General features: G+C 43.0%; 1 protein-coding gene across 1 annotated transcript; it reads right to left on the bottom strand.

Moving 5' to 3' along the window:
- On the bottom strand, nucleotides 1-27,576 carry LOC311132110 (thrombospondin-3b-like; the record flags this gene model as incomplete). Its single annotated transcript, XM_084165305.1, has 23 exons — nucleotides 1-56; nucleotides 176-315; nucleotides 4,183-4,355; nucleotides 4,581-4,777; nucleotides 4,947-4,995; nucleotides 5,087-5,265; nucleotides 6,839-7,032; nucleotides 7,304-7,356; nucleotides 7,444-7,562; nucleotides 7,946-8,105; nucleotides 8,660-8,767; nucleotides 8,882-8,992; nucleotides 11,307-11,459; nucleotides 11,619-11,693; nucleotides 11,999-12,139; nucleotides 12,405-12,553; nucleotides 13,233-13,284; nucleotides 14,146-14,228; nucleotides 14,375-14,401; nucleotides 18,003-18,105; nucleotides 19,887-20,140; nucleotides 21,093-21,299; nucleotides 27,492-27,576. The coding sequence occupies 23 exons, from the start codon at nucleotides 27,574-27,576 to the stop codon at nucleotides 1-3; spliced, it is 2,868 nt and encodes a 955-aa protein (XP_084021431.1).
- Between the last annotated feature and the right edge of the window lie 114 nt (nucleotides 27,577-27,690).

The raw sequence follows: 27,690 nt of genomic DNA on the forward strand, positions 1-27,690 counted from the left end.
TCACACCCTGACGTGGATCTGCTTGCGGTAGAACTCATAGTCCTCTGGTACAGTATCTGATAAGATAGAAAGAAAGATTATAACACAACCAGGAAGCTATAACCATTTCAATGTAATAAATTCAAGAGGTTAAATTCCAATTCAAGAAAATTCTGTTCTGAGAGGGTTGACATACCGTTGCAGCGATAGCCCAGGTTGGACCAGATGATTTGCTCCTGGGAGAAGCAGAAGACGCCCAGCCTCCCGCCCCTCATTGAGGTGTCCACCACCATGCCCGAGTCTGCCACCAATGTCATGCCTTCATACAGCCTCACGCTGTGGCATAGATATACACAATGAAGAGCCGTACAGATCTCTCTCTATCATCTGAATTATATACAGATACTGTATAGCCATCAAGAGTTATAGATCTATCTCTATTCAGTAAACGGCTCAATGAAACAGTGAGGAAGGCCCTACTTCATAAACGTCCATCTTCTCTAACTTTGCTGTTGAATTATAGACACCTGAGTTGCCTAACCCGTTCACAGGATTGGTTAACTCTTGATGTTCCTAGGGCCTCCACCAAGCGTATGTATGTATGTACAGTTGAAGTCAGAAGTTTACATACACTTATGTTGGAGTCATTGAAACTCGTTTTTCAACCACTCCACAAATTTCTTGTTAACAAACTATAGCTTTGGCAAGTCGGTTAAGACATCTACTTTGTGCATGACACAAGTAATTTTTCCAACAATTGTTTACAGACAGATTATTTCACTTATAATTCACTGTATCACAACTCCAGTGGGTCAGAAGTTTACATACACTAAGTTGACTGTGCCTTTTAAACAGTTTGGAAAATTCCAGAAAGTGATGTCATGGCTTTAGATGCTTCTGATAGGATAATTGACATCATTTGAGTCAATTGGAGGTGTACCTGTGGATGTATTTCAAGGCGTACCTTCAAACTCAATGCCTCTTTGCTTGACATCATGGGAAAATGAAAATAAATCAGCCAAGACCTCAGAGAAATTTATTTTGACCTCCACAAGTATGGTTCATCCTTGGGAGCAATTTCCAAACGCCTGAAGGTACCACGTTCATCTGTACAAACAATAGTACGCAAGTATAAACACCATGGGACCACGCAGCCGTCAAACCGCTCAGGAAGGAGACACGTTCTGTCTCCTAGAGATTAACGTACTTTGGTACGAAAAGTGCAAATCAATCCCAGAACAACAGCAAAGGACCTTGTGAAGATGCTGGAGGAAACAGGTACAAAAGTATCTATATCCACAGTAAAACAAGTCGTATATTGACATAACCTGAAAGGCCGCTCAGCAAGGAAAAAGCCACTGCTCCAAAACCGCCATAAAAAAGCCAGACTACGGTTTGCAACTGCACATGAGGACAAAGATTTGTACTTTTTGGAGAAATGTCCTCTTGTCTGATGAAACAAAAATAGAACTGTTTGGCCATAATGACCATTGTTATGTTTGGAGCAAAAAGGCAGCAGCTTGAAGCACGGGGGTGGCAGCATCATGCTGTGGGGGTGCTTTGCTGCAGGAGGGACTGGTGCACTTCACAAAATAGATGGCATCATGAGGAAGGAAAATTATGTGGATATATTGAAGCAACATCTCAAGACATCAGTCAGGAAGTTAAAGCTTGGTCGCAAATGGGTCTTCCAAATGGACAATGACCCCAAGCAAAATGGCTTAAGGACAACAAAGTCAAGGTATTGGAGTGGCCATCACAAAGCCCTGACCTCAATCCTATAGAACATTTGTGGGCAGAACTGAAAAAGCATGTTCGAGCAAGGAGGCCTACATACAAACCTGACTCAGTTACACCAGCTCTGTCAGGAGGAATGGGCCAAAATTCACCCAACTTATTGTGGGAAGCTTGTTGAAGGCTACCCGACACGTTTGACCCAAGTTAAACAATTTAAAGGCAATGCTACCAAATACTAATTGAGTGTATGTAAACTTCTGACCCACTGGGAATGTGATGAAATAAATAAAAGCTGAAATAAATAATTCTCTCTACTATTATTCTGACATTTCATATTCTTAAAATAAAGTGGTGATCCTAACTGACCTAAGACAGGGAATTTTTACTAGTATTAAATGTCAGGAATTGTGAAAAACTGAGTTTAAATATATGTGGCTAATGTGTATGTAAACTTCCGACTTCAACTGTATGTACAGTGGTGTGAAAAAGTGTTTGCTCCCTTCCTGATTTCTTATTTGTTTGCATGTTTGTCACACTTAAATGTTTCAGATCAAACTAATTTAAATATTAGTCAAAGATAACACAAGTAAACACAAAATGCAGTTTTGAAATGAAGGTTGTTATTATTAAGGGAAAACAAAATCCAAACCCACATGGCCCTGTGTGAAAAAGTGATTGCCCCCTACAACCTAATAACTGGTTGGGCCACCCTTAGCAGCAACAACTGCAATCAAGCGTTTGCGATAACTTGCAATGAGTCTTTTACAGCGCTGTGGAGGAATTTTGGCCCACTCATCTTTGCAGAATTGTTGTAATTCAGCCCAATTGGAGGGTTTTCGAGCATGAACTGCCTTTTTAAGGTCATGCCACAGCATCTCAATAGGATTCAGGTCAGGACTTTGACTAGGCCACTCCAAAGTCTTCATTTTGTTTTTCTTCAGCCATTCAGAGGTGGACTTGCTGGTGTGTTTTGGATCATTGTACTGCTGCAGAACCCAAGTTCGCTTCAGCTTGAGGTCACGAACAGATGGCCGGACATTCTCCTTCAGGATTTTTTGGTAGACAGCAGTAGACATTCATGGTTCCAGTTATCACAGCAAGTCTTCCAGGTCCTGAAGCAGCAAAACAGGCCCAGACCATCACACTACCTCCACCATATTTTACTGTTGGTATGATGTTCTTTTTCTGAAATGCGGTGTTACTTTTACGCCAGATGTAATGGGACACACACCTTCCAAAAAGTTCAACTTTTGTCTCGTCAGTCCACAGAATATTTTCCCAAAGGTCTTGGGGATCATCAATATGTTTCCTGGCAAAAATGAGACGAGCCTTAATGTTATTTTTGCTCAGCAGTGGTTTTCGTCTTGGAACTCTGCCATGCAGGCCATTTTTGCCCAGTCTCTTTCTTATGTTGGAGTCATGAACACTGACCTTAACTGAGGCAAGTGAGGCCTGCAGCTCTTTGGATGTTGTTGTGGGGTCTTGGATGAGTCGTCGCTGCGCTCTTGGGGTAATTTTGGTCGGCCGGCCACTCCTGGGAAGGTTCACCACTGTTCCATGTTTTCGCCATTTGTGGATAATGGCTCTCACTGTGGTTCGCTGGAGTCCCAAAGCTTTAGAAATGGCTTTATAACCTTTTCCAGACTGATGGATCTCAATTACTTTCTTTCTCATTTGTTCATGAATTTCTTTGGATCTCGGCATGTCTAGCTTTTGAGGATCTTTTGGTCTACTTCACTTTGTCAGGCAGGTCCTATTGAAGTGATTCCTTGATTGAGAACAGGTGTGGCAGTAATCAGGCCTGGGTGTGGCTAGAGGAATTGAACTCAGGTGTGATAAACCACAGTTGAGTTGTGTTATAACAGGGGGGGCAAACACTTTTTCACACAGGGCCATGTAGGTTTGGATTTTGTTTTCCCTTAATAATAACAACCTTCATTTCAAAACTGCATTTTGTGTTATCTTTGACTAATATTTAAATAATAATAATAATAAGTATTATTATTATTATAAAATAATAGTAAAAATAAAGAAAACCCCTTGAATGAGTAGGTGTGTCCAAACTGCTGGTCTGCTGAGGAGTATTTCTGTCTGTAATAAAGCCCTTTTGTAGGGAAAAACTCATTCTGATTGCTGGGCCTGACTCCCCAGTGGGTGGGCCTGGCTGACAAGTGGTTGGGCCTATGCCCACCCATGGCTGCACCCCTGCCCAGTGATGTGAAATCCATAGATTAGGGCCTAATGAATTTATTTCAATTGACTGACTTCTTTGAAATTGTTGAATGTTGCATTTATATTTTTGTTCAGTATATATACTTTTTTTGGTGTGTAAAATGTGTATATTTATAGGTCTCAAGATCTCAATATTAAAATAAAGGTTAAATAAAAAATTAAATAAAATTGGCAGGAGAATACAACTAGGAGTGGAGCATTTGTGGCTGTAATGCCCTTTGAAGTTTTGCTCACTTGATATAGCCCACCTGCGGGCGGTGGCTGAGGTGCCAGCGGTAGGATGTCTTGTCCTTCCAGCCCACATTCCGGGGGTCCTTCCACAGCAGGGTGACCTCACCTGGGGTGTCGCCCGTGTGCCACAGGGCGTTACGGAGGTACTCGCCTGGACCCGTACGTGACTTCACTGCCTGTAGAGAAAAGGGAGTAAAGTCACGTGTGTGGCTGGGGTTTTCTAAGATCTATTACATTTGGAGTTGAGGCATGTAGCTGGAACTACACAACTGGATGGTGTGGGATATGGACTCCTATTGACATAAGACTACTTTGAAGGTTTGAAAACATCTGACAAACTTCTGATGTTGGAGTGTAATGTCCCTTTAAAACCAACTGGTGTAATTTCCTGTGTGCCCCACCTTCAGTTGCAGGCCTGGCTGGGCCATGGCGCTAAAAGGCAGCGACTGCCAGTAGGTCTGCTCCGTCTGTTTCCACATGACCACGTAGAAGCTGGACGAGTCCTGGTAGCCGAAGATGAAGCCCACGTAGTCATCATCTGTGGCCGTGTTGATGTGGAACGTCCCCTCAAAGTCTACCCCGTTAAAGGCTGTATAGCCTGGTGGGGATCGGGTGGAGGGAGAGAGCGAGATACTTGATTTTTCATGCTCTTTTATGAGACATCTTCACTTAAAAAGGAGATAAGGTGGGATAAAGAGAGGGGGGAGGAGCAGAGAAATACAGACAGAAAGATACACAGAGCGGCAGAAGGAGGTTTACAGACTTACCTATGGCCAAACCAGGGTCACTGTTCATGGTTTGAACAATTTCCATACCCTAAAATTAAATTCCAGAACAATGCTAAATTAATTTAAGTACATACAATATAATGTTTTGTTTTCTAGATGGGAATATTCCAAATGGTCACCCGATTGAGCACTATCCAGTTGGGGTCGATTTGGGCATCGCCCTCCGGGTCCAGGATGACCGTCTGATAGGCTCTGAAGTCGGTCATTGTGACTTCAGCGCTCTCTGGACACACGTCAATCAAGTCGATCACTGAGTCGTTGTCAAAGTCATTCTCGCACATGTCACCAACGCCATTTCCTGATTGGATAAGGGAGACACAAAAATACACAAACATATACCACTCTGAGATCACAGATGGGGATGGGACTATAGAGAAAATAGGTTACTGTAGTATGACATACAGTATAGTTTAGGACAAACAAACATAGGTGGCCTGTGGTAGTTTGTCAGAAGGCCAATAAAATGCCAAAACATTTCAAACAGAATGCGAAATTCTACTTTTAACTTTATTTCCAGTAAAAAGTGCTACCCCTCTGTGCGTGTCTGGAAAGTTACAGATTGGGCCTTTTTAATCCTGTTAACCTTTTCACATGTGAGTTTCAACTATCTCGAAAGGTCGCCCCAGTGTGAGTTTTTTTATGCACGTGATGTCAGAATGCACTCACTTGTTCCAAAATGAGATTGTTACGCAACTGGACAGTTAACCCACGCTGCCCTCAAACCAAGACACGCTGCCTGCTAATTATTTATAGGCTGTTTTAACTAGTCAATTTCAAATTATTTTCTAATGAGTTTTATTTTCTAACAGTTTGAATTGAGGTGTGTTCCGCATCCTCATTAATTCACATAGAAGTAGCCCATTTCACTGTTGCGGACAATTTACGTTTGAGGCTTTACTGAGCAGGACAAACTTCTCTCTTCAATGTGAGCCCAAGCACAAACTTTTTCCCTCCCTGGCACATTTTCCGGCTGGCGCCCACATTGTCTTCACTACTAATAATAACTTTGGACGTGTGCCTTATTACGCTATCATTATAGTTTCTGTATATCGTGTTGTCGTTTCTGCTGTAGCACACCGTAAGTATGGTGCATAATGTATTTACTGTTTAATTAACGTTTTCAAGTACTGGTGACAAATCATGCATTCCGATTCTTGCATAGATTGTAATGGACACATATGATGTGTGTAAAATACTTTTTTGAAGGTTGTACTGATTATGATGAGCTAATTTTAAGCTAATTGCCAGCTATGTGTGGCACCATGTTTGTTGACCTCATACAATGCATTCACGTAAAGGCCTGTCAGACCAAAGATGTTATAGCAAAACGAGGTGAAGGGATGGTTCACTCGTCTTTCGAGTAAACCTCCGGAAGTGAATGATGTTAGACGACACACCCCCTTTAACATGCATACTGCAAACAGACCCAACTCATCTTGTAACCTCTTTATCTTTGGGTGACGCGAACAAACACACATGGCAGCGCGCACAAACTGCCCATCGTCTGATAACTTTAGATTTTTAGAAAGGGTTTTACTCAATTATTTCGATCACTGGTGAGGTCACCCGTGATGTGATGAATTGTAAATAGTAATTGCTATTAGCTAATTCATATTATGGTTTCTGTCAGCCGAGAGTTAGCTAAATATGACCGATTGTGTTAGGTCACTCTTTCCTTAGTTAGCGCTAAGACTAATATGGCCAGCTCAAACACTGGCTGTTGCGTCAATCGTAACGTTCTAAATAAGTGTTCTAATCACACCGGTTTGAGCATACGCTGCAGGGACCACTGTAGAATGATCACACCCATGTGTTTGTACGTGTCAAAGGGTTAAAACAAAGCATTTCTTTCCATGTGACTCCTTCCATACCATCAGTGTCTGTCTGGCTGGGGTTAGGGATGAGACGGCAGTTATCTGGCCCGGGAGGTCTCGTATCTGGAATGCCATCATTGTCGTCGTCATCGTCGCATTCGTCACCGATGCCGTCGTTGTCTGAGTCCAGCTGGGAGCTGTTAGGGACGTCTGGACAGTTGTCCCTGGAGTCCTGGTGGCCATCCCCATCCCTGGACAAGACCGGGACATTAGGAACAGGCTCATTGGCCCAGCAGGCAAGACTGGTTGCAATGATGTCAGTCTGACATTTGTTTTGACAGTCAGGTTGTATACTTACTGTAAAATTATGTTTTTACATATCTTTTTAGCTACAAGAAAAAGACAGCTTTACCTGGTTCAGCCTGGTTGTCATCTGGTTATATAACCAGATAACAACCCCAAAATAACCTCTTTATCTGGTTCTGAAGTCCCCTAAACCAGAAAACTAGTAAGATCACTCACATGTCCTGGTTGGTGTCACACACATCTCCCACTAGGTCGTTGTCCATATCAGACTGAATGGAGAAAAGAGGTTTCAAAGATTTCCTCAATAAACTATATTTTTATTTCAACTCTCTTAAATGTTATTCTTGACCTCTGACCTGCATGGGGTCGTTGACTTCTGGGCAGCTGTCACAGGCATCCCCCACTCGATCCCCGTCACGGTCAGTCTGCATAGGGTTGGGCACCTTGGGACAGTTGTCCAGCACGTTTGGGATACCTGGCGAGAGGACGAGAAGGAGGAAGATGAGAATTCAATGACGGTCTTGGGCCTGTATTCACAAAGTGTCTCAGAGTAGAGTGCTGATGATCTAGGATGAAGTCCTCCCTGTTCATATACTCTTATTCATTATGATCTGAAAGGCAAAAGTGATCCTATATCAGCACTCCTACTCTGAGATTCTTTGTGAATACGGGCCCAGGAGGGCCGAAACACTTCAGTTTTCCATTCTCTCCATCTATTCAGGAACTAAATCAAACAAGGAACACAATCAATAATATGAATCAATCAATTAACTACCAGGTGGGAAAAAACCAGAGCAGTACTTTTGTCCTTGTGGGACAGTAATTGAATAGCCCTGTCCTAAGCGATCCATAGCCTACCATCCCCATCAATGTCATTGTCACAGGTGTCCCCAGCCCCGTTTCCGTCTGTGTCCTTCTGGCTGCTGTTGGGAACATTGGGGCAGTTGTCACACGCGTCCCCATATGAGTCTGTGTCCGAGTTCTGTTGATCCTTGTTGGGGACCAGACGGCAGTTGTCCTAGAAAAACAAAGAGGAAAAACTAAATGGTGTGAAGTGGAATCAGGGAGATTCCATTTTGCCTAATGAACATGACCACACACCGACAGAATACAAGCACAGAGTTTCTAAACCCAGAGGCACAACATCGCAAGACTTCCGGGAACGCTTGCGAAACAGACCAAACAGACCAGGCCATGGTTTGAAGAGTCAATGAGAGAAGTGAAACATTCTTCCTTACTTGTTAATTTTCTCAAAATGTAAAGGCACAACCTTGATTCGAGCCAATGTCTTAAGTAGTTGAACATGTTATTACTTCAACCTTGTGAAATTGACAAACTGACACAATTTAATTTTCGTCAAAAACTTTATATTGAAGAAGTAGCTTTGATTTGACGGCCTGCACATGCACAGTTCGGCATGATACGACCGTTAGACCCGATGACATGTTTCTACGCATGAGCTAGGCAACGTCGCCATGACATCGCCTACAAGTGTGATCTGGGATTTCTGTTGGAGAAACAGTTTTAGCCTATCTTCATCCTGTACTGTCTTTGATACAAGGCTAGACTGACCTCCATGTTCTTGATGCTGTCTCCGTCCGCATCTTCATCACACTGGTCACCTATACCATCTCCGTCTGCGTCCTCCTGGCCAGAGTTGGGCGTGTTCACACAGTTGTCCTGCATAGGGAACACAACACATGATGATTGTGGTAAATGAGACATTTTGTTAGTGTTTTGTGTGTGTGTGTGTGTGTGTGTGTGTGTGTGTGTGTGTGTGTGTAACATGCTTACGGCTCGGCAGTGATAGTCATTGTCTATGCAGGGGAGAGGCTGGTCAGGGTAGCCATCGATGTCTGTGTCTGGACCACATGTATGCCCATTACCTGCCCAGCCCACATTACACTGGAAGGGAATCAAAGAGATATTCAGAGAGAATATACTAAGTGGTAAAAAATTGGAACATGATTTCTTAATGATGTCATACTGTATAACCAGAATACAACCAACTGGTCTCTGTTACAACCAGATAAAGACGTATTTTCCATGACAACACGTTTTGTTATCTAGAAAGACGGTTTCTTTCTTGTTGCTAAAAAGACATTGAAAGGATAGTTCACCCAAATTTCAAAATGACATATTGGTTTCCTTAATCTGTAAGCAGTGTAGGGACAAGGTACAGTGGCTTGTGAAAGTCTTCACCCCTCTTGGCATTTTTCCTATTTTGTTGCCTTACAACCTGGAATTTAAATGGATTTTGGGGGGGTTTGTATCATTTGATTTACACAACATGCCTACCACTTTGAAGATGCAACATATTTTTTCTTGTGAAACATACAAGAAATAAGACAAAAAAACAGAAAACTTGAGCATGCATTACTGTTCACCCCCCCAAAGTCAATACTTTGTAGAGCAACCTTTTGCAGCAATTACAGCTGCAAGTCTCTTGGGGTATGTCTCTATAAGCTTGGCACATCTAGCCACTGGGATTTTTGTCCATTCTTCAAGGCAAAACTGCTCCAGCTCCTTCAAGTTGGATGGGTTCAGCTGGTGTACAGCAATCTTTAAGTCATACCACAGATTTTCAATTGGATTGAGGTCTGGGCTTTGACTAGGCCATTCCAAGACATTTAAATGTTTCCCCTTAAACCACTCGAGTGTTGCTTTAGCAGTATGCTTAGGGTCATTGTCCTGCTGGAAGGTGAACCTCCGTCCCAGTCTCAAATTACTGGAAGACTGAAACAGGTTTCCCTCAAGACTTTCCCTGTATTTAGCGCCATCCATCATTCCTTAAATTCTGATCAGTTTCCCAGTCCCTGCCGATGAAAAACATCCCCACAGCATGATGCTGCCACCAACATGCTTCACTGTGGGGATGGTGTTCTTGGGGTGATGAGAGGTGTTGGGTTTGCGCCAGACATAGCGTTTTCCTTGATGGCCAAAAAGCTCAATATTAGTCTCATCTGACCAGAGTACCTTCTTCCATTTGTTTGGGGAGTCTCCCACATGCCTTTTGGCGAACACCAAACGTGTTTGCTTATTTTTTTCTTTAAGCAATTGCTTTTTTTCTGGCCACTCTTCCGTAAAGCCCAGCTCTGTGGAGTGTACAGCTTAAAGTGGTCCTATGGACAGATACTCCAATCTCCAATGTGGAGCTTTGCAGCTCCTTCAGGGTTATCTTTGGTCTCTTTGTTGCCTCTCTGATTAATGCCCTCCTTGCCTGGGCCGTGAGTTTTGGTGGGCGGCCCTCTCTTGGCAGGTTTGTTGTGGTGCCATATTCTTTCCATTTTTTAATAATGGATTTAATGGCACTCCATGGGATGTTCAAAGTTTCGTATATTTTTTTATAACCCAACCCTGATCGGTACTTCTCCACAACTTTGTCCCTGACCTGTTTGGAGAGCTCCTTGGTCTTCATGGTGCGCTTGCTTGGTTGTGCCCCTTGCTTAGTGGTGTTGCAGACTCTGGGGCCTTTCAGAACAGGTGTATATATACTGAGATCATGTGACACTTAGATTGCACACAGGTGGACTTTATTTAACTAATTATGTGACTTCTGAAGGTAATTGGTTGCACCAGATCTTATTTAGGGTCTTCATAGCAAAGGGGGTGAATACATTTGCACGCACCACTTTTCCATTATTAATTTTTTATACTTTTTCTTAACACTTTATTTTTTTCATTTCACTTCACCAATTTGGACTATTTTGTGTATGTCCGTTACATGAAATCCAAATAAAAATCCATTTCAATTACAGGTTGTAATGCAACAAAATAGGAAAAATGCCAAGGGGGATGGATACTTTTGCAAGGCACTGACAGAAATCCATGCTTTGGTTTAGTTTAGTTTCCACATGCAATGTTTTAGCGTTTCTGGCACAAATCTTTTTCAAGTCATGGGACCGATACTAGCATTTTTCGTGCATCATGTTGAAATAATCTATAAGGGACTTTGTTGAGCTTCACAATCAATTTTAGATACTTTTGGATGATTTGGACATGATGCACGGAAAATGCTAATATCGGTCCCATGACTTGAATGGGATTTGTGCCACAAATTCTAAATCATTAGCATGTGGAAACAGTGTCAGGGAAACTAAACCAAAGCATGAATTGCTGGAAACCAATGTGTCATTTTGTAATTTGGGTGAAATATCTCTTTAACAACTTAATTTTACAAGCGTCTTTAGCCTATTGAGATGTGCTATGCGTGTCTTACCTCGCAGGAGACCCTGGCAGCACCCTTTATGATGCAGTGGGCGTTGACGTCACAGGGGTTGAAGCCAAGCGTGGCGCAGGACCTCCGCAGGAAACAGCCCACAGTCTGGTTGCCCACGAAGCTGTCCTTACACGGACCACACCTGAACGAGCCCTGAGGTGAGAGGGCGAGATGGAGGAGGGAGTTGGGGGAAGACAGAAGGGGAGAGAGGGGGAGACAGAGAGATAGACGCAGAGAAAGGGAATCATGTATTTATTTTAAGTGATAAAAGTATTTCACCTAGCAACCTCTGACTCCCTTTCCACTACTGACCTCTGTGTTGATGCAGACAGAGTTGGGCACGCATGTTTTGGAGAGGTCAGCACACTCATCCACATCTGTGCACTTCTACATAGACAGACAGAACACAACAATTTAAGGACAAGATATATCAGACCACCTATTATCATGGCCATAGAGGCAATCACTTTGACACAGTGCACATCCATGTATACAGTGGGTGAGAAGAGGTGTCAATAGTGGTGGTGGTGTGTGCATGTGCAAGGCTTCTGTGTGCGTGTGTATGTGTGTGTGTGTAGGGTTAGGGAAAATAGGATTTTTAATGGTCAGACATTTTTACACTCCAAAAAGACATTTCACGAAAACAAAGTGTGTGTGTGTGTGTGAGGCAGGGGGTATTATGTTGATCAGACCTGCTTGTGGCTCTTGGCGAACTTCACCCCAAGCCCGCTAAGGAGGGGTCCTGAGAAGCCGACAGGACATGGTTCACAGGTGAAGCCCTTTGCCGTGTTTACGCACCCGTCGGGCGAGAAACAGGGCCGGGCTAGAGCACACTTAGACATAGAGAGAGAGACAGAAAGTAACAATACAATTATCAGTGTATTCTGTTTTTTTTTGCTTAATTTGATGAAGATTGGTTGCCAAACATCAACTTTCTAATTGTTACTCTCTTGCAGCTGGGTTGTCGAGGGAAATAATGTGCCACCTTAGCTACAAAGCTTTTGGGAAACTCACCCTGGAATGTTAAGGAAATGATGGGAACATATAATGCTATCATCTTGTGGTGCCAAAGAAATAGAAATAGGACCCTTAGAATACCTCATCAATGTCCTGGCAGTGGGTGCCATTCCCCATCATGCCATCTGGGCAGGCACCACAACGGTACCCTGGGTACTCCCGGGTGTCTGTACAGGGCACGCTCTTATAGCAGGGGTTGGGCTCACAGCGAGAATGGGTCTCGTGGAAGCCTGGTTAACAAAGATATAGAACATACCAGATCTGGATTAAAAATAGGATTATAATTTTTTTTGCATGCTTTCGAGCCTGCAAAGAGTCCCATATGGGCAGGGTTTGTACTTAAAGGGGCAGTCTGCAGTTGTTACATCAATTTTTGAACTTATAAATTAATTATATATATATATCCATTGATTCTTGAAGAATATAACTTATAAATGCTTAATGAGCTTAGTTCAACTGTCGCATCCCATCAGAACCCAAAATATAAGCTTGTTTTACTCCAATGTAAACAAATTAAATGGAAACACACACTGTATAGCCTCAAAACTATCATTTTAGTATCATGGATGGTCAGTCCTTGCATCCATAGCTCTGTCTATGAATTTGAGAGTGGTTACATTTCTCCAGCCCCATCCCTCAACTTTTTACCGAAACAGTGGCGGGGAACTCTTATTTTTTTGGTTGCAACTGCAAATTAAAAGGGGCAATTTTTCCATTGTTTCCATTGCGCCAGGCAAAATCAATCAAACAGAGCTAAAGTATTTCATAGATTTCAATCTCTCTCTCTCCCTCTGATTTCCTGTGCTTCTGAACTCTTTTTGTTTATCTTTTGTTTATTTGATCTTCTCCCCTCTGTTCTATACACTGAGGCCCAGCCTGACGGTATAGTACTGCTCTTCATGCACTCACCACACACTTGGCACTCCAGGATGGTGTTCCTAATCAGAGACATCTCCTTTACCTGTGAAGATCACAAACATACAGCAGACACCAGAACTGTTTCATTTATTCAACTGTATTTGTACGTATACTGTAGTTACTCTATAGTACAGGGGTATTCAACCGGGGGAGGTACTACAGGGGGTCCGCACATTACATTTTTTAAAGTGGAAAATGTCGTGTTTATTTAATGAATATCGCTAGTAACAATACAATTAACTAATTTAGAATGACATACCCACAGTAGAAAAGGGGATAATATCTTCTTTCTAATGATGTCAACTTTATTTCTCAACTCCTAATATTGAACAATGTACACTCATTGGAGCCAATTACACTCACTGGAGTATCTGACATAGGCTTTGAAAAGGCACCCGCGAATAGGCTACCAGTGCCGCTGGCTGCACTTAAGCTTTCTTGACTTAAGACATTAATTTTTGCAAACCGTTGTTTAGCCAGCTAAACAGCTGCTCTTAGCAAAAATGTGTTTGGAGTAATCTTTCTTGCTAATAGGCTATAATGTCTGGGGAGGTCAAAATAATGAAAAACGATCTAGCAAAACTATTCATTTTAAAATGTTGATTACTTCTCCTTGCCTGATAATAAGACAATACATATAATGGGGGTCCCTGTGTCACCGGTTTGCCTGGGAGGGGGTCCCTGGGCAAGAAAAGCTTGAAGACCCCTGCTATAGAACACTGCCATCTCTCAAACAGTTACATTCTTGTTTATGTGAGCACACAATTGTTGAACCTGCACATTTCTGCTTGGTTCCTCTCTCTTTCTTCCCCTCTCTCTCTTTTAGTCCCCTCTCACCCTCACTCCCTGTGCCTCTCATCCAGTCAACCCCTCTTCCCCCTCTCACTCTCTCTCCATCTCTTACCTGTTCCCTGATGTCCTCTCGGAGTTCGCCCAGGATCTGATTGAAGATGATCAGCTGGCCAATCAAAGCCTTGGTGTGGTCACCTGACACAGTGATGTCCAAGCATTAGAACATAAGCACAGGGAAACCATTTAAGTAAATTATAGCATTATACCGGTAACTATAATTGTTAGGTAGCATTTGGGTAGGGGGAGGTTGATAAACCAGAGTATTTCTGATTGATACTCACCCAGAATGGCATTGACATCGGCGCCAACTATGGAGACAAGAAAGTCCACTTGAATCATTTCAATCACAACACAATACACTACTCATGTTAATATACTATTCCTAACAATGCCTTTCACAGACATGAACTAGTACATGTAAACAGAGATGGAAAAAGGACAACCAGACAATTATAAGTTAGTTACGTGGGCTCACCACTAGAGTGAGTTATAGTGATAAGAATACAGTACTGAGATTAGCTTCTGCTGACCAAATACCTAAGGTGACGTTTGGGTAGGAGGAACAAGTGGATGGAAATATATATCACCAGATATCAAAGTGACCAGTCTCTATATAGACGGGTTGCCGCCCACAATGTACCAATATTCTGGTTTACCCGTCTGTACGTAATAAATGTCCGTTTGGCATAGAGGAAAGGGCGGAGTTGGGACATCCGGCTTTCCTACATCACTGCCTTATCTGCTTGTTGCCCTAGCGTAAACTTCCCCCGGACACAAAATAGTAGCTAGCAAGATCATAGGTTATTTTTAATGAGTGCATTTTCGCAAGTGGCTAGCTTCCATCAACAACCTTTACTAAAACCACTGCAAAGGTTTTACCTGCAAACTTTGGTTTCGAATCGTGACGTTCTGGCATGTCTGCCTCGTGATTTGTTGGGAGAGTCGTCTGTCTTTTTTTGTTACCAAGACAATACGTCATTAATCCCAGATCTAGTGATGTTGCTCCTAGGTCTGGGTTTCCGAGACTAAAGTGAATATTACGTTATACACTGAGTATAACAAACATTAGGAACACCTTCCTAATACTGAGTTGCGCCTAGGGCTGTGGCGGTCACAACATTTCGTCAGCCAGTGAATGTCAAGCGAATAACTGGTGGTCTCATAGTAATTGACCGGTAATTAACATAAACGCATTTAGCATCTTCTGACTTCCACACATAGCCTACAAGCTACTGATGCAGACCTTAGGAACATCTACATTTAAAAAAGTATAATAAATCCATGTAATATAGCCTACACCTTTACAATAAATCCATTATTTATTTTAGACAGGTCTAAAGAAACATGATATGAAGACAATGTAGTCTATTTCAGAAGAACAGAATAGCATACTCTAAGTTGTCCTTATGTTAGGTACTGATTTACATTTTAAATTTTTAGTCATTTAGCAGACGCTCTTATCCAGAGCGACTTACAGTTAGTGAATACATATATTTTTATACTGGCCCCCCGTGGGAATCGAACCCACAACCCACAACTATCAACTGAGCTACATCCCTGCCGGCCATTCCCTCCCCTACCCTGGACGACGCTGGGCCAATTGTGCGCCGCCCATGAGTCTCTCGGTCGCGGCCGGCTGCGACAGAGCCTGGATTCGAACCAGGATCTCTAGAGGCACAGTTAGCACTGCGATGCAGTGCCTTAGACCACTGCGCCACTCAGGAGACGTGCTGATCTGGCTATGCCATATGGCTGTGGGCTACACTAGTTCATCTAGCAGACAAGATTTGCATAGAATTCCGTGGCATTATTGTATAGTATAAAATAGAAAGGATATTTTCTCCAAACGATTTGAGGGAGTGTGCACATGCAGCTAGTCTGTGTTGAGTGGTTAATAATAATAATAATATAATATGCCATTTAGCAGACGCTTTTATCCAAAGCGACTTACAGTCATGCGTGCATACATTTTTTTTGTGTATGGGTGGTCCCGGGGATCGAACCCACTACCTTGGCGTTACAAGCGCCGTGCTCTACCAGCTGAGCTACAGAGGACCACAAAGTTAACAAAGAAACAGGTACTCCTACATGCTTAATTTGATCTGATTTGTGATACAAAGGTTGGGCTATATGTTTTGATTTTTAATACATTCTAAGGCTGTATGACCTGACTCTAATGATGATTTGAAAAAAGTTGCATGAAAGGCATGAGTTCTGCTTTGTTTTTTGTGCAGGCTGTACACACTTCATCAGTCTCTCATTCACAATTTGACAAGCACTTGATAATGCCTCGAATCCCCTTTGTGTTGCCGTAATTCCCCCTAAGAAAATCCATGCCTTTTGCGACCAGTGGCTGTTGTGCCCTTGGGCTGAATATAATAATTATAATTCCTTCTCCCTGCGTGCTGCTTGCTTCGACGCACCTCTCACTATCCCCCATAGTACAAAAGTTGGCCTATTCTATTCTGTGCGAGAAATAAATATTCCAAACATAGTCGGGGACAGTTGTGGGATGCGATAGATCACAAATTAATACAACAAAACCTTTCTTAAGCAATTAGGCTGACGAAACAGATCAGAACGTTTACCTTAAAATGTTGATAAACTATTAGGCTATTTCTTCACATTAGAAGCGTAGCCATGTGCACACGGCAGTAGGCTATAAGCGCAAATGTTCCATTAGCGGGAAAACACCATTATCAAAAGTGACCGTACATGCAATTTAGCATGTAATGCTTTTATTATAAAGGTGATAATATATAATTCACAAGTGATAGGCTAATATTGTCACCCATCAGACTATTCTTGATTTAATCTTGTCTTTACATATACTAAATAATATATGTGTGAATTTGTTTTGATTTAGAATGGACCATTATCATGCACCGTTCTCAAAACAGGGGGGAAAAAATACATGTCATCTATGCACTTAAATAGCGAATAGAGGACGCTTTTCCTGTGGTTCATTTTCATGCCAGGCAGGTAGGCTATACTCCTGTTGTAAAGAGAAGCAATGTGTTTAATATTAGGAAAGTTGAGAAAGAAATATAGTAGGCCTAGCCTATAGAAAGCTGATGGGATCCTCCTCTTTTTAATAGAGGCCAGAACTCTTTTTTCTCACGCAATTGCATAGCCTATAGAAATATTGTGCAACATCAGCTCATGGGCTCTCATGAAGTGTTTGATTCGATTTTCAAATTACATTTGCATTGGTGTCAGTGTGATTAGAGGGACAATAGAGTGCTGAGTACCAGGCAGTTAGCAAGTTTGCTACTAATGACCATCAGCAGCATCAGAGCTTGTAGAAGCCTAATTACCATGACTAAACGATCACGTGGAATTTGACTGCCTTCATGACTCATGACCGCCGTTGTGGCGGTCATACGGTCACCATAACATGGACTCTACAAGGTGTCTAAAGCGTTCCACAGGGATGCTAGCCCATGTTGACTCCAATGCTTCCCACAGTTGTCTAGTTGACTGGATGTCCTTTGGGTGGTGGACCATACTTGATACACACAGGAAACTGTTGAGCGTGAAAACCCCAGCAGTGTTGCAGTTCTTGAGACAAACCGGTGTGCCTGGCACCTACTACCATACCCCGTTCAAAGGCACTTAAATCTTTTGTCTTGCCCATTCACCCGCTGAATGGCACACATACACAATCCTTGTCTCAATTGTCTCAAGGCTTAAAATTCCTTCTTTAACCTGTCTCCTCCCCTTCATCTACACTGATTGAAGTGGATTTAACAGGTGACATCAATAAGAGATCATAGCTTTCATCTGGATTCAACTGGTCAGTCTATGTCATGGAAAGAGCAGGTGTTCTTAATGTTTTGTATACTCAGGTGTAATAAATTAGTATGAGGATTGTTTGCATGTGTTTATGGTTGTATACAAAGATTTTACCTGAATTCTGAAAATATGTATCTCCCTGAAACGGACAGTCGGTCAGGATTCCTGCTTTGGCTATGGAGCCACCCAAAGCCAGTTTCAAAGAGTCCACTGAGCCCTGAAACACGCACGCACACACAACACAGTACAGTTAAATTGTGCACGCCTTCTTAATGAACTCTTTCACACACAAAGGGGCATGGTAAGTGGAAAATCATGCTAATTTGTATTCGGATTAAACTATCACTTTTAAATCAATGTCTAGGCCTAGGGCTATGTTTATGCAACCGACCCCAGGCAATGTTCCCTACAGCTCCTCCGGGACTGCAGCTCCCCCAGGACTGCTGCGCTAGAAGCAATACCAGCCCGCGCAGAGAAGTACAAGATGTTTTGTCCCCGTTAGCACTATCAACGTTTCCCTCTACTCTGGGATTTTTAATCAAATCAACATAATATTAGCCACTTTCAATGCAACATGACGAGCATGAGCGGTTGCGAGTAGATGCGCTTGTTTTGAGATCAAAGCGAGAGCTGCATGTAGCCACGTGTGCACATTTATTCATCCTCTTTGCTAGTTAGTGAGTTATGGCTAATTTCTGGTCAGCAATGGGGGACTGACTACTACCATCTTTGAAAAACGAGTCAGGTAAAGAGCTTTCCTATGTCTTAAAGGGGCAGTGTTATATTCTGAGACAGGCTTGAATAACCTAATAAGTAGCCAATAGGCTGAGGGTAGCATACATTTTTGTCTGATTCTCTGCAACAATAATAATGGTATGGGAATAATAATGCATTTTATTTTGTAAAGTGGTTTCTTGCATCAAACACAACACAACAACATTTTCTGGAACATCCTTGTCTGAAGGACAAGTGGATAAACAGATCAATGTTAAGCCCTGCATGTTTTTAAAAAAAAGTATCATGGAATATAAGCCTACATTGAACACCACACATTGGCTGCTACTGTAGGCTGAATGATAGAACAGCTATTTCCATGTTAAAATGTTATGGGATGCATTTTCTCCATGTTTTTTAATTTTTTATGGTAGGCCACTCTTGTAGGCCTACATTATGATCACTGTTAAAACTGTAACTTAAAGCGAGTACAGTCTCAGTGTTAACAGTAAACACTTGCAGGAATTCAAGTTTGCGCTCAGCAGACCTGAAATTTGCTCAGTGTCAAAAACAATTAGAGGGAACATTGACCCCCGGTCTTACATATTGAAGCACATGCTCTGGGTTGTGTTCATTGGGGCACACCGTAGCAAAAAATAATCAAAAGGTTATGCAACGGAAAACAAAAACACAAATCTCTCTCTCTCTCTCTCTCTCTCTCTCTCTCTCTCTCTCTCTCTCTCTCTCTCTCTCTCTCTCTCTCTCTCTCTCTCTCTCTCTCTCTCTCTCTCTTCTCTCTCTCTCTCTCTCTCTCTCTCTCTCTCTCTCTCTCTCTCTCTCTCTCTCTCTCTCTCTCTCTCTCTCTCTCTCTCTCTCTCTCTCTCTCTCTCTCTCTCTCTCTCTCTCTCTCTCTCTCTCTCTCTCTCTCTCTCTCTCTCTCTCTCTCTCTCTCTCTCTCTCTCTCTCTCTCCACAGGGAGTGTGGTATCTATCAATCAGATAGTCACAGATGCTAACAGCACCACAGGGTTACAGCTAACTACATAGTTCTCCATGTAAGCCACTTTCTGCTACACAAAAACTATTAGCACTTCCAAATTTTTGCACTCCCTTGAGGCATGCCCACATTGGGAAGAGCCAATAGTGGAAGACATAGGGCAGATTTAAATGTTGTTGTTGATTTCTGTAAACAGGATGCCCCACTGTGTATGATGATATCTTATTGCTAAGTCTACCTTTAACTTCAGTCTAGGACTGTCTGGAACTTAAAGTTGAGTTTTATCACCTGTAGCCTGGCATAGGCCTTCTGCCCGTTGCGTATCTCCACAGACTCCGCCTCTGCTGGGAGCTGGACCAAGGACGGCAGGACCTGTGCTGAGTCGGCCAATCGGCAGTTGACATAGAGTTCCATGTGGAGATGGTTTCGTTGGAGCCCACCCACACGGAGGATGAGTGACTGGGTGCGTCCATCGGAGAGGCCGGGGTTCTGGAGGTTCACTGTGTGGAGTTTACCATCCTCGCGTACATAGCGCACCAAAACTGAGAAACAGAGAGGATTCTAAAATCAGGTAATCTCTTGTGGACTGCTCTACGTAAACATAACTGGTACCATAGAATCTGTCTGGAAGGAATGGGATGCGTGGGATAACGAGCAGCAGTAGTTCCTGTGTTTGGGTTTTTCGTCACTGGTTATTTGGACAAATCACGATTTCGCAGGTGTTAGCATCTTTCAAATTTCAGAAGGGAAAGGGACATTCAGCCCATAGCCCGTAATCTCTCTTGGACAGATTCTCGTGGACAGATGAAATGGAGAGAATCTAGTAGTTCCTGGTTTGGGGTTTTCATGGTTGATTATTTGAACGAATCAGGATTGGACGAAGTCGGTGCTTAAACTGATGCGGTGATTTTAAAGCCCGTGTGTGGATGATAAACGGTTTCCAATAGATTCCACAGCCACAAAGTCAAAATTGGCTGTATGGTAAAAATTCATAAATTAAAATAAAAGCTTTTTGCCCAAGATAAACACAGATGAAATTAGCAGAAGGGAGGGATTTAGCCAAGAGTTTCCGTTTGCGAGGGAGAAGACTTCGCTTCCTTCTTTGCACAAAGTTAATCACAATTGTTAACGGCATTCCCCCAGAAAGTAAAACAGGAAATTACAAACTTTCAGTGGAGAATTTTACTTACATTTTACATTTTAGTCATTTAGCAGACGCTCTTATCCAGAGCAATTTACAGTTAGTGAGTGCATACATTTTCATCCTGCTAGGTAACCGAGATTAATTTGCAAAGAGAGAGGGTTCGAGCATCTCTTAATCCCTTCTCTTAACATGTACTGTATGTACCCAGAACATAGAGATCAGGCAACCCCACTATTGGGATTGGGTGACTGTGTCTTAGTTATAGGCCATGAAGAGAATCAACTTAGGCTACACCAAAATATCTATCTACCACACTTCCCTCCCTATCCCCTCTACTGACAGTACCCTACCTTTGTTGACCTTGCCCATGAGGGCCACCTCCAGGTACTTCCTGTTGTCGTCTTTGTTGTAGACACCCAACAGCACTCCTCCCAGTTTGGGCGGCAGACGAAGAGTGGACACCAGGTACAGGTCCGACACGAAGCCCAGAGCCCCCGACATCTTCCCCACCGCGGACGCACTCTGCTTGGCGTCGTGCAGCTCCAGCATGTCAATCACTGAAAGATGGAGGGGTGGTGGTGGATTACATGGGTCCAGTTTGAATACTTTGGAAATGCATCCTTAAGTGTGTGAAAAGGAGGGATGGATAGTGATGGAGAGGGTAGAGCAAGAGGGATATTGCAATAGAGAAAATAGGCATACACAAAAGAAAGAAGGCCAATCAGATGACACAAAAAAGGAGATATGGGATAGAGTAAGAGAAAAGATGAATGAATAGACAAATAGGGGATTCATCCTTTTGAGTTTATTGCCACTGTGGAGGGTTTATTGAGAATTTATAAGCCAGTGTGTGTGTGAGTGAGTGAGTGAGTGAGTGAGTGAGTGAGTGAGTGAGAGGAAGAGAGAGAGACGAGATAGATGACAGATTACTCTGATTAGACATCCCAGCCTCACTCTAATCGTTCTCTCGTCTCCCTAGTGGCTGCCCATTCAGCAGTCTAACTGAAGCCAAAAACATCAGGGGTGCCTCTAACCACCAATTCTCCCCTTGCAGGTGCCCCTTTCTGTGTACCTCCCCCCCTTATAATACATAATACAAGCCCAGGATTTGTTCAGTCTGAATTATGTCTAATATAGACCTGGACCTAATGTGTGACCAACTGCGTTCGAAACCTAGTTCTCCTGCGCGCCAGAATATTAGCCAACTCAGCTAAAACCTTCATGTGTCAGACAGTTACAGTACATTTACATTTACGTCATTTAGCAGACGCTCTTATCCAGAGCGACTTACAAATTGGTGCATTCACCTTATAGCCAGTGGGATAGCCACTTTACAATATGTATTTTATTTTTATTTTATTTATTTTTTTGGGGGGGGGGGGGTAGAAGAGCAGGCCTTCCTAATTGACCTGGCCCAGGTATCCTGGATGGATATAGATCTCATTCCGTCAGTAGAGGATGCCTGGTTGTTCTTTAAAAGTAATTTCCTCTCAATCTTAAATAAACATGCCCCATTCAAAAAATACAGAACTAAGAACAGATATAGCCCCTGGTTCTCCTCAGACTTGACTGCCCTTGACCAGCACAAAAACATCCTGTGGCGTACTGCATTAGCATCAAATAGCCCCCGCGATATGCAACTTTTCAGGGAAGTTAGGAACCAATATACACAAGCAGTTAGGAAAGCAAAGGCTAACTTTTTCAAACAGAAATTTGCATCCTGTAGCACTAACTCCAAAAAGTTTTGGGACACTGTAAAGTCCATGGAAAATAAGAGCACTTCCTCCCAGCTGCCCACTGCACTGAGGCTAGGAAACACTATCACCACCGATAAATCTACAATAATCGAGAATTTCAACAAGCATTTTGCTACGGCTGGCCATGCTTTCCACCTGGCTACCACTACCCCGGCCACCAGCTCTGCACCCTCCGCTGCAACTTGTCCATGCCCCCCCCGCTTCTCCTTCACACAAATCCAGACAGCTGATGTTCTGAAAGAGCTGCAAAATCTGGACCCCTACAAATCATCTGGGCTAGGCAATCTGGACCCTTTCTTTCTAAAACTAGCCGCCGAAATTGTCGCAACCCCTATTACTAGCCTGTTCAACCTCTCTTTCGTAACGTCTGAGATCCCCAGAGATTGGAAAGCTGCCGCGGTCATCCCCTCTTCAAAGGGGGTGACACTCTAGATCCAAACTGTTACAGACCCATATCCATCCTGCCCTGCCTTTCAAAAGTTTTTGAAAGCCAAGTCAACAAACAGATCACCGACCATTTCGAATCCCACCGTACCTTCTCCGCTATGCAATCCGGTTTCCGAGCTGGTCATGGGTGCACTTCAGCCACGCTCAAGGTCCTAAACAATATTATAACCGCGATCGATAATAGACAGTACTGTGCAGCCGTTTTCATTGACCTGGCCAAGGCTTTCGACTCTGTCAACCACCGCATTCTTATTGGCAGACTAAATAGCCTTGGTTTCTCAAATGACTGCCTCGCCTGGTTCACCAACTACTTCTCAGATAGAGTTCAATGTGTCAAATCGGAGGGCCTGTTGTCTGGACCTATGGCAGTCTCTATGGGGGTGCCACAGGGTTCAATTCTTGGGCCGACTCTTTTCTCTGTGTATATCAATGACGTCGCTCTTGCTGCTGGTGACTCTCAGATCCACCTCTACGCAGACGACACCATTTTGTATACATCTGGCCCTTCATTGGACACTGTGTTAACAAACCTCCAAACGAGCTTCAATGCCATACAACACTCCTTCGGTAGCCTCCAACTGCTCTTAAACACTAGTAAAACTAAATGCATGCTCTTCAACCGAACGCTGCTTGCACCCGCCCACCCGACTAGAATCACTACTCTCGACGGGTCTGACCTAGAGTATGTGGACAACTACAAATATCTAGGTGTCTGGTTAGACTGTAAACTCTCCTTCCAGACTCACATTAAGAATCTCCAATCCAAAGTTAAATCTAGAATCGGTTTCCTATTTCGCAACAAAGCCTCCTTCACTCATGCTGCCAAACATGCCCTCGTAAAACTGACTATCCTACCGATCCTTGACTTCGGCGATGTCATTTACAAAATAGCCTCCAACACTCTACTCAGCAAATTGGATGTAGTCTATCACAGTGCCATCCGTTTTGTCTCCAAAGCCCCATATACTACCCACCACTGTGACCTGTACGCTCTTGTTGGCTGGTCCTCACTACATATTTGTCGCCAAACCCACTGGCTCCAGGCCATCTATAAATCACTGCTAGGCAAATCCCCGCCTTATCTTAGCTCATTGGTCACCATAGCAACACCCACCCGTAGTCTGCGCTCCAGCAGGTATATCTCACTGGTCATCCCCAAAGCCAACACCTCCTTTGGCCGCCATTCCTTCCAGTTCTCTGCTGCCAATGACTGGAACAAATTTCAAAAATCTCTGAAGCTGGAGACACTTATCTCCCTCACTAACTTTAAGCATCAGTTGTCAGAGCACCTTACCGATCACTGCACCTGTACACAGCCCATCTGAAATTAGCCCGCCCAACTACCTCATCCCTATATTGTTATTTATTTTGCTCATTTGTACCCCAGTATCTCTATTTGCACATCATCTCTTGCACATCTATCATTCCAGTGTTAATACTAATTGTAATTATTTTGCACTATAGCCTATTTATTGCCTTACCTCCATAACTTGCTACATTTGCACACACTGTATATATATGTATTTCTGTTGTATTTTTGACTTTGTTTTGTTTTACCCCATATGTAACTCTGTGTTGTTGTTTTTATCGCACTGCTTTGCTTTATCTTGGCCAGGTCGCAGTTGTAAATGAGAACTTGTTCTCAACTGGTTTACCTGGTTAAATAAAGGTGAAAAAAATAAAAAAATAAAAAGAAGGATTACTTTATCCTATCCCAGGTATTCCTTAAATAGGTGGGGTTTCAAGTGTCTCCGGAAGGTGGTGAGTGACTCCGCTGTCCTGGCGTCGTGAGGGAGCTTGTTCCACCATTGGGGTGCCAGAGCAGCGAACAGTTTTGACTGGGCTGAGCGGGAACTGTGCTTCCGCAGAGGTAGGGGGGCCAGCAGGCCAGAGGTGGATGAACGCAATGCCCTCGTTTGGGTGTAGGGACTGATCAGAGCCTGAAGGTACGGAGGTGCCGTTCCCCTCACAGCTCCGTAGGCAAGCACCATGGTCTTGTAGCAGATGCGAGCTTCAACTGGAAGCCAGTGGAGTGTGCGGAGGAGCGGGGTGATGTGAGAGAACTTGGGAAGGTTGAACACCAGACGGGCTGCGGCATTCTGGATGAGTTGTAGGGGTTTAATGGCACAGGCAGGGAGCCCAGCCAACAGCGAGTTGCAGTAATCCAGACGGGAGATGACAAGTGCCTGGATTAGGACCTGTGCCGCTTCCTGTGTAAGGCAGGGTCGTACTCTCCGAATGTTGTAGAGCATGAACCTACAGGATCGGGTCACCGCCAGTAGTACTCATCTCTGCATGGTTTACCAAATCACCAGTTAGTAATGAACCTAATGCCTAGGCTTTAGCTCAGCGGGTTAACACAGTATTGTGGTGTGCAGGAGATCTGAGTTCAAACCAATTATGTATATAAACCCTGGATTGCTGATGCTATGTATTGGCCAATGAGAGGATTTGAAGCAACCGGTTGGCAATATTAGCACTCCTTAGAAGAAGCAGTCCTCGATAGGAATGAATGGAATTCTACAGTATTTAAATTAAATGTTTCAAGGACAAAATTATATGTATTTCAGTATTGTTTTGTGGTAGTGGGGGCAGTAACATTTAAAATATCAAACAATTATACTTTAAGTATTTTTATTTATTCTTATGTTTAGCTCACATATAATTTAAAGGTATTCATGAAGATGTCTGTAATAGAATTAATGTGGCAAAAATAAATGTAGACATTAATAAATGCATTTCTATTGCTTCCAAAATGTTTTTTACAATGGTGGGGGGGTGCCAAGTTGGAGGCTTGATAGTGTATATGTAAATCATTGGTTCGAACCCAGTTGGGCACATCAGCACCCCGGTCATTCCATGGCATCTTATTCCATTGTCACACAATGCTAACTCCTCTTGTTGGTCACCTTTGCTTTCAATCAATTTTTCTCTGTCTCTTCCCCATCTCAACTGTTGCGTTGCTTGTTGTTTAGTTCTACTTGGTCCTCTTTTTATTTTCTTTGTTGATCTTCCTCCAAGTCCTTATCATCTCACACTCATTCTCTCTTCAGTCTTCTCCCATTCTCTCTCACGTCACAGATATTCACTCTGACACATGGCTGAAAGTCAAAGCTGCAAGCATTGAAGGGGGTAGAGATCAACATCATTGGAGCTTCCCTGAGTCTGTCCAGGCTTGCAAAAACAAGACTCTTTGCATTTGATATCCCCCTTGCCAAAGGCTTTTTTTTTTTTATCACCCCCCACTGTATGATCCAATCCGAAAGGTCTCCTTCTGGACACCCTCTTCTTTCCTCTATCCTCAACTTTCAGAACACTCTGTTAAATCACTTGTAAACTGCTACTGAGTGAGTCCAGTCTATACCTACCATTTCTATTTGCACCATTCTGAATGTTCAGTCGCACTGAAAGCAGCCCTAGTGAATGAAAAGGCAGAGCAGCAATGACCCTAGGGGTTAAGAATTTGTGAGGTGGTCCTTCTCTTTAAAAGGACTGTTGTATGGGCCAGTACCCATTAGTCATCAGTGTGATGGACAGGTGTAATTAGAATATATATCTCCTTCTCGCTCTCCCTAGGTCATAGTTGACATGTGCACACACCTTGAGCTGACAGCCATTCGATCGCTGCAACATCATCGTGGGCAGGTCCCTGTGAAAAACTATGGATGCCCATCATCTGTTTGGCTCCATTGCACCATATGGTTCAGCAAACACCTTCTAGTGGGAGGCGGACCCATCAGTGAGTGTTCTTTGTTTCACTGGTGGAATCTTATTGCTATCTTAAACTGCATTTAGCAGGACATCTGGTAATCTCTATTGTATTGTATTTTATTGTGTAGTACATACATAGTCCCGTGTAGCTCAGTTGGTAGAGCATGGCGTTTGCAACGCCAAGGTTGTGGGTTCGTTTCCCACGGGGGACCAATATGAAAAAAATAAAAAGGAAAAAAAATGTATGCACTCACTAACTGTAAATCGCTCTGGATAAGAGCGTCTGCTAAATGACTAAAATGTAAATGTATAGAGACAGCAGCCAGTGTATACTAAATTAAGTAGGACAAGAGTAGGTTAGATATGTTTACCATTTCAAGTTTAGGAGCTCTTTATAAAGCAAATGTATGAGTAATATTTGTCACTTATTATTCAGATGGCATTGCAATGTAAAACGATAGAGATGATGTAGGACGCATCTGGAGCGTTTTTGTGATGTGGTCCTTCAATTTGCATGAACCCAAATATTGAACGAGGTGGTGAGCGATGGCAAGCAGTCCACAATAGTGCACATTTCGCGTTTGGGACAGAAGTGTCCATTTGGTAAAAAAATTGGGTAAATTGAACGTAGCCTTATCAGAATGCCTCAAAACGGCGAAAGTAAATTTGATAGGAATTACCATAATAATCATTAGCCTTTTTACTATTGAATTATTTTACATAGAAGTTGTGGCATACAGCCAGTGAACGATGCAGAGTGGCTTCACTTACAATGCAATTAAAACTAACATCAGAATACTATTTTGTCAAAGCATGCGTTATATTTTTAATTACCTTGCATTTCTGAAGCTCTGGTGAAGCCCAAGAGAACCGCTGCGCTTGCAAGCAGCAAACGTAGCACAAGCCTCCCCATATCCATGCTCTAGGCACAAGGTTTAAGAACGCTCCACAAATAATCTAATGTATAACTTTTCAACTGTAACTCCACCGAAGTAACGAAACGTGAGTGGAAGTGTGCGAAGAAGACCAGCGC

This window comes from Coregonus lavaretus (genome assembly GCF_964263955.1).
Source record: "Coregonus lavaretus genome assembly, chromosome: 7".
Classification (NCBI taxonomy): domain Eukaryota; kingdom Metazoa; phylum Chordata; class Actinopteri; order Salmoniformes; family Salmonidae; genus Coregonus; species Coregonus lavaretus.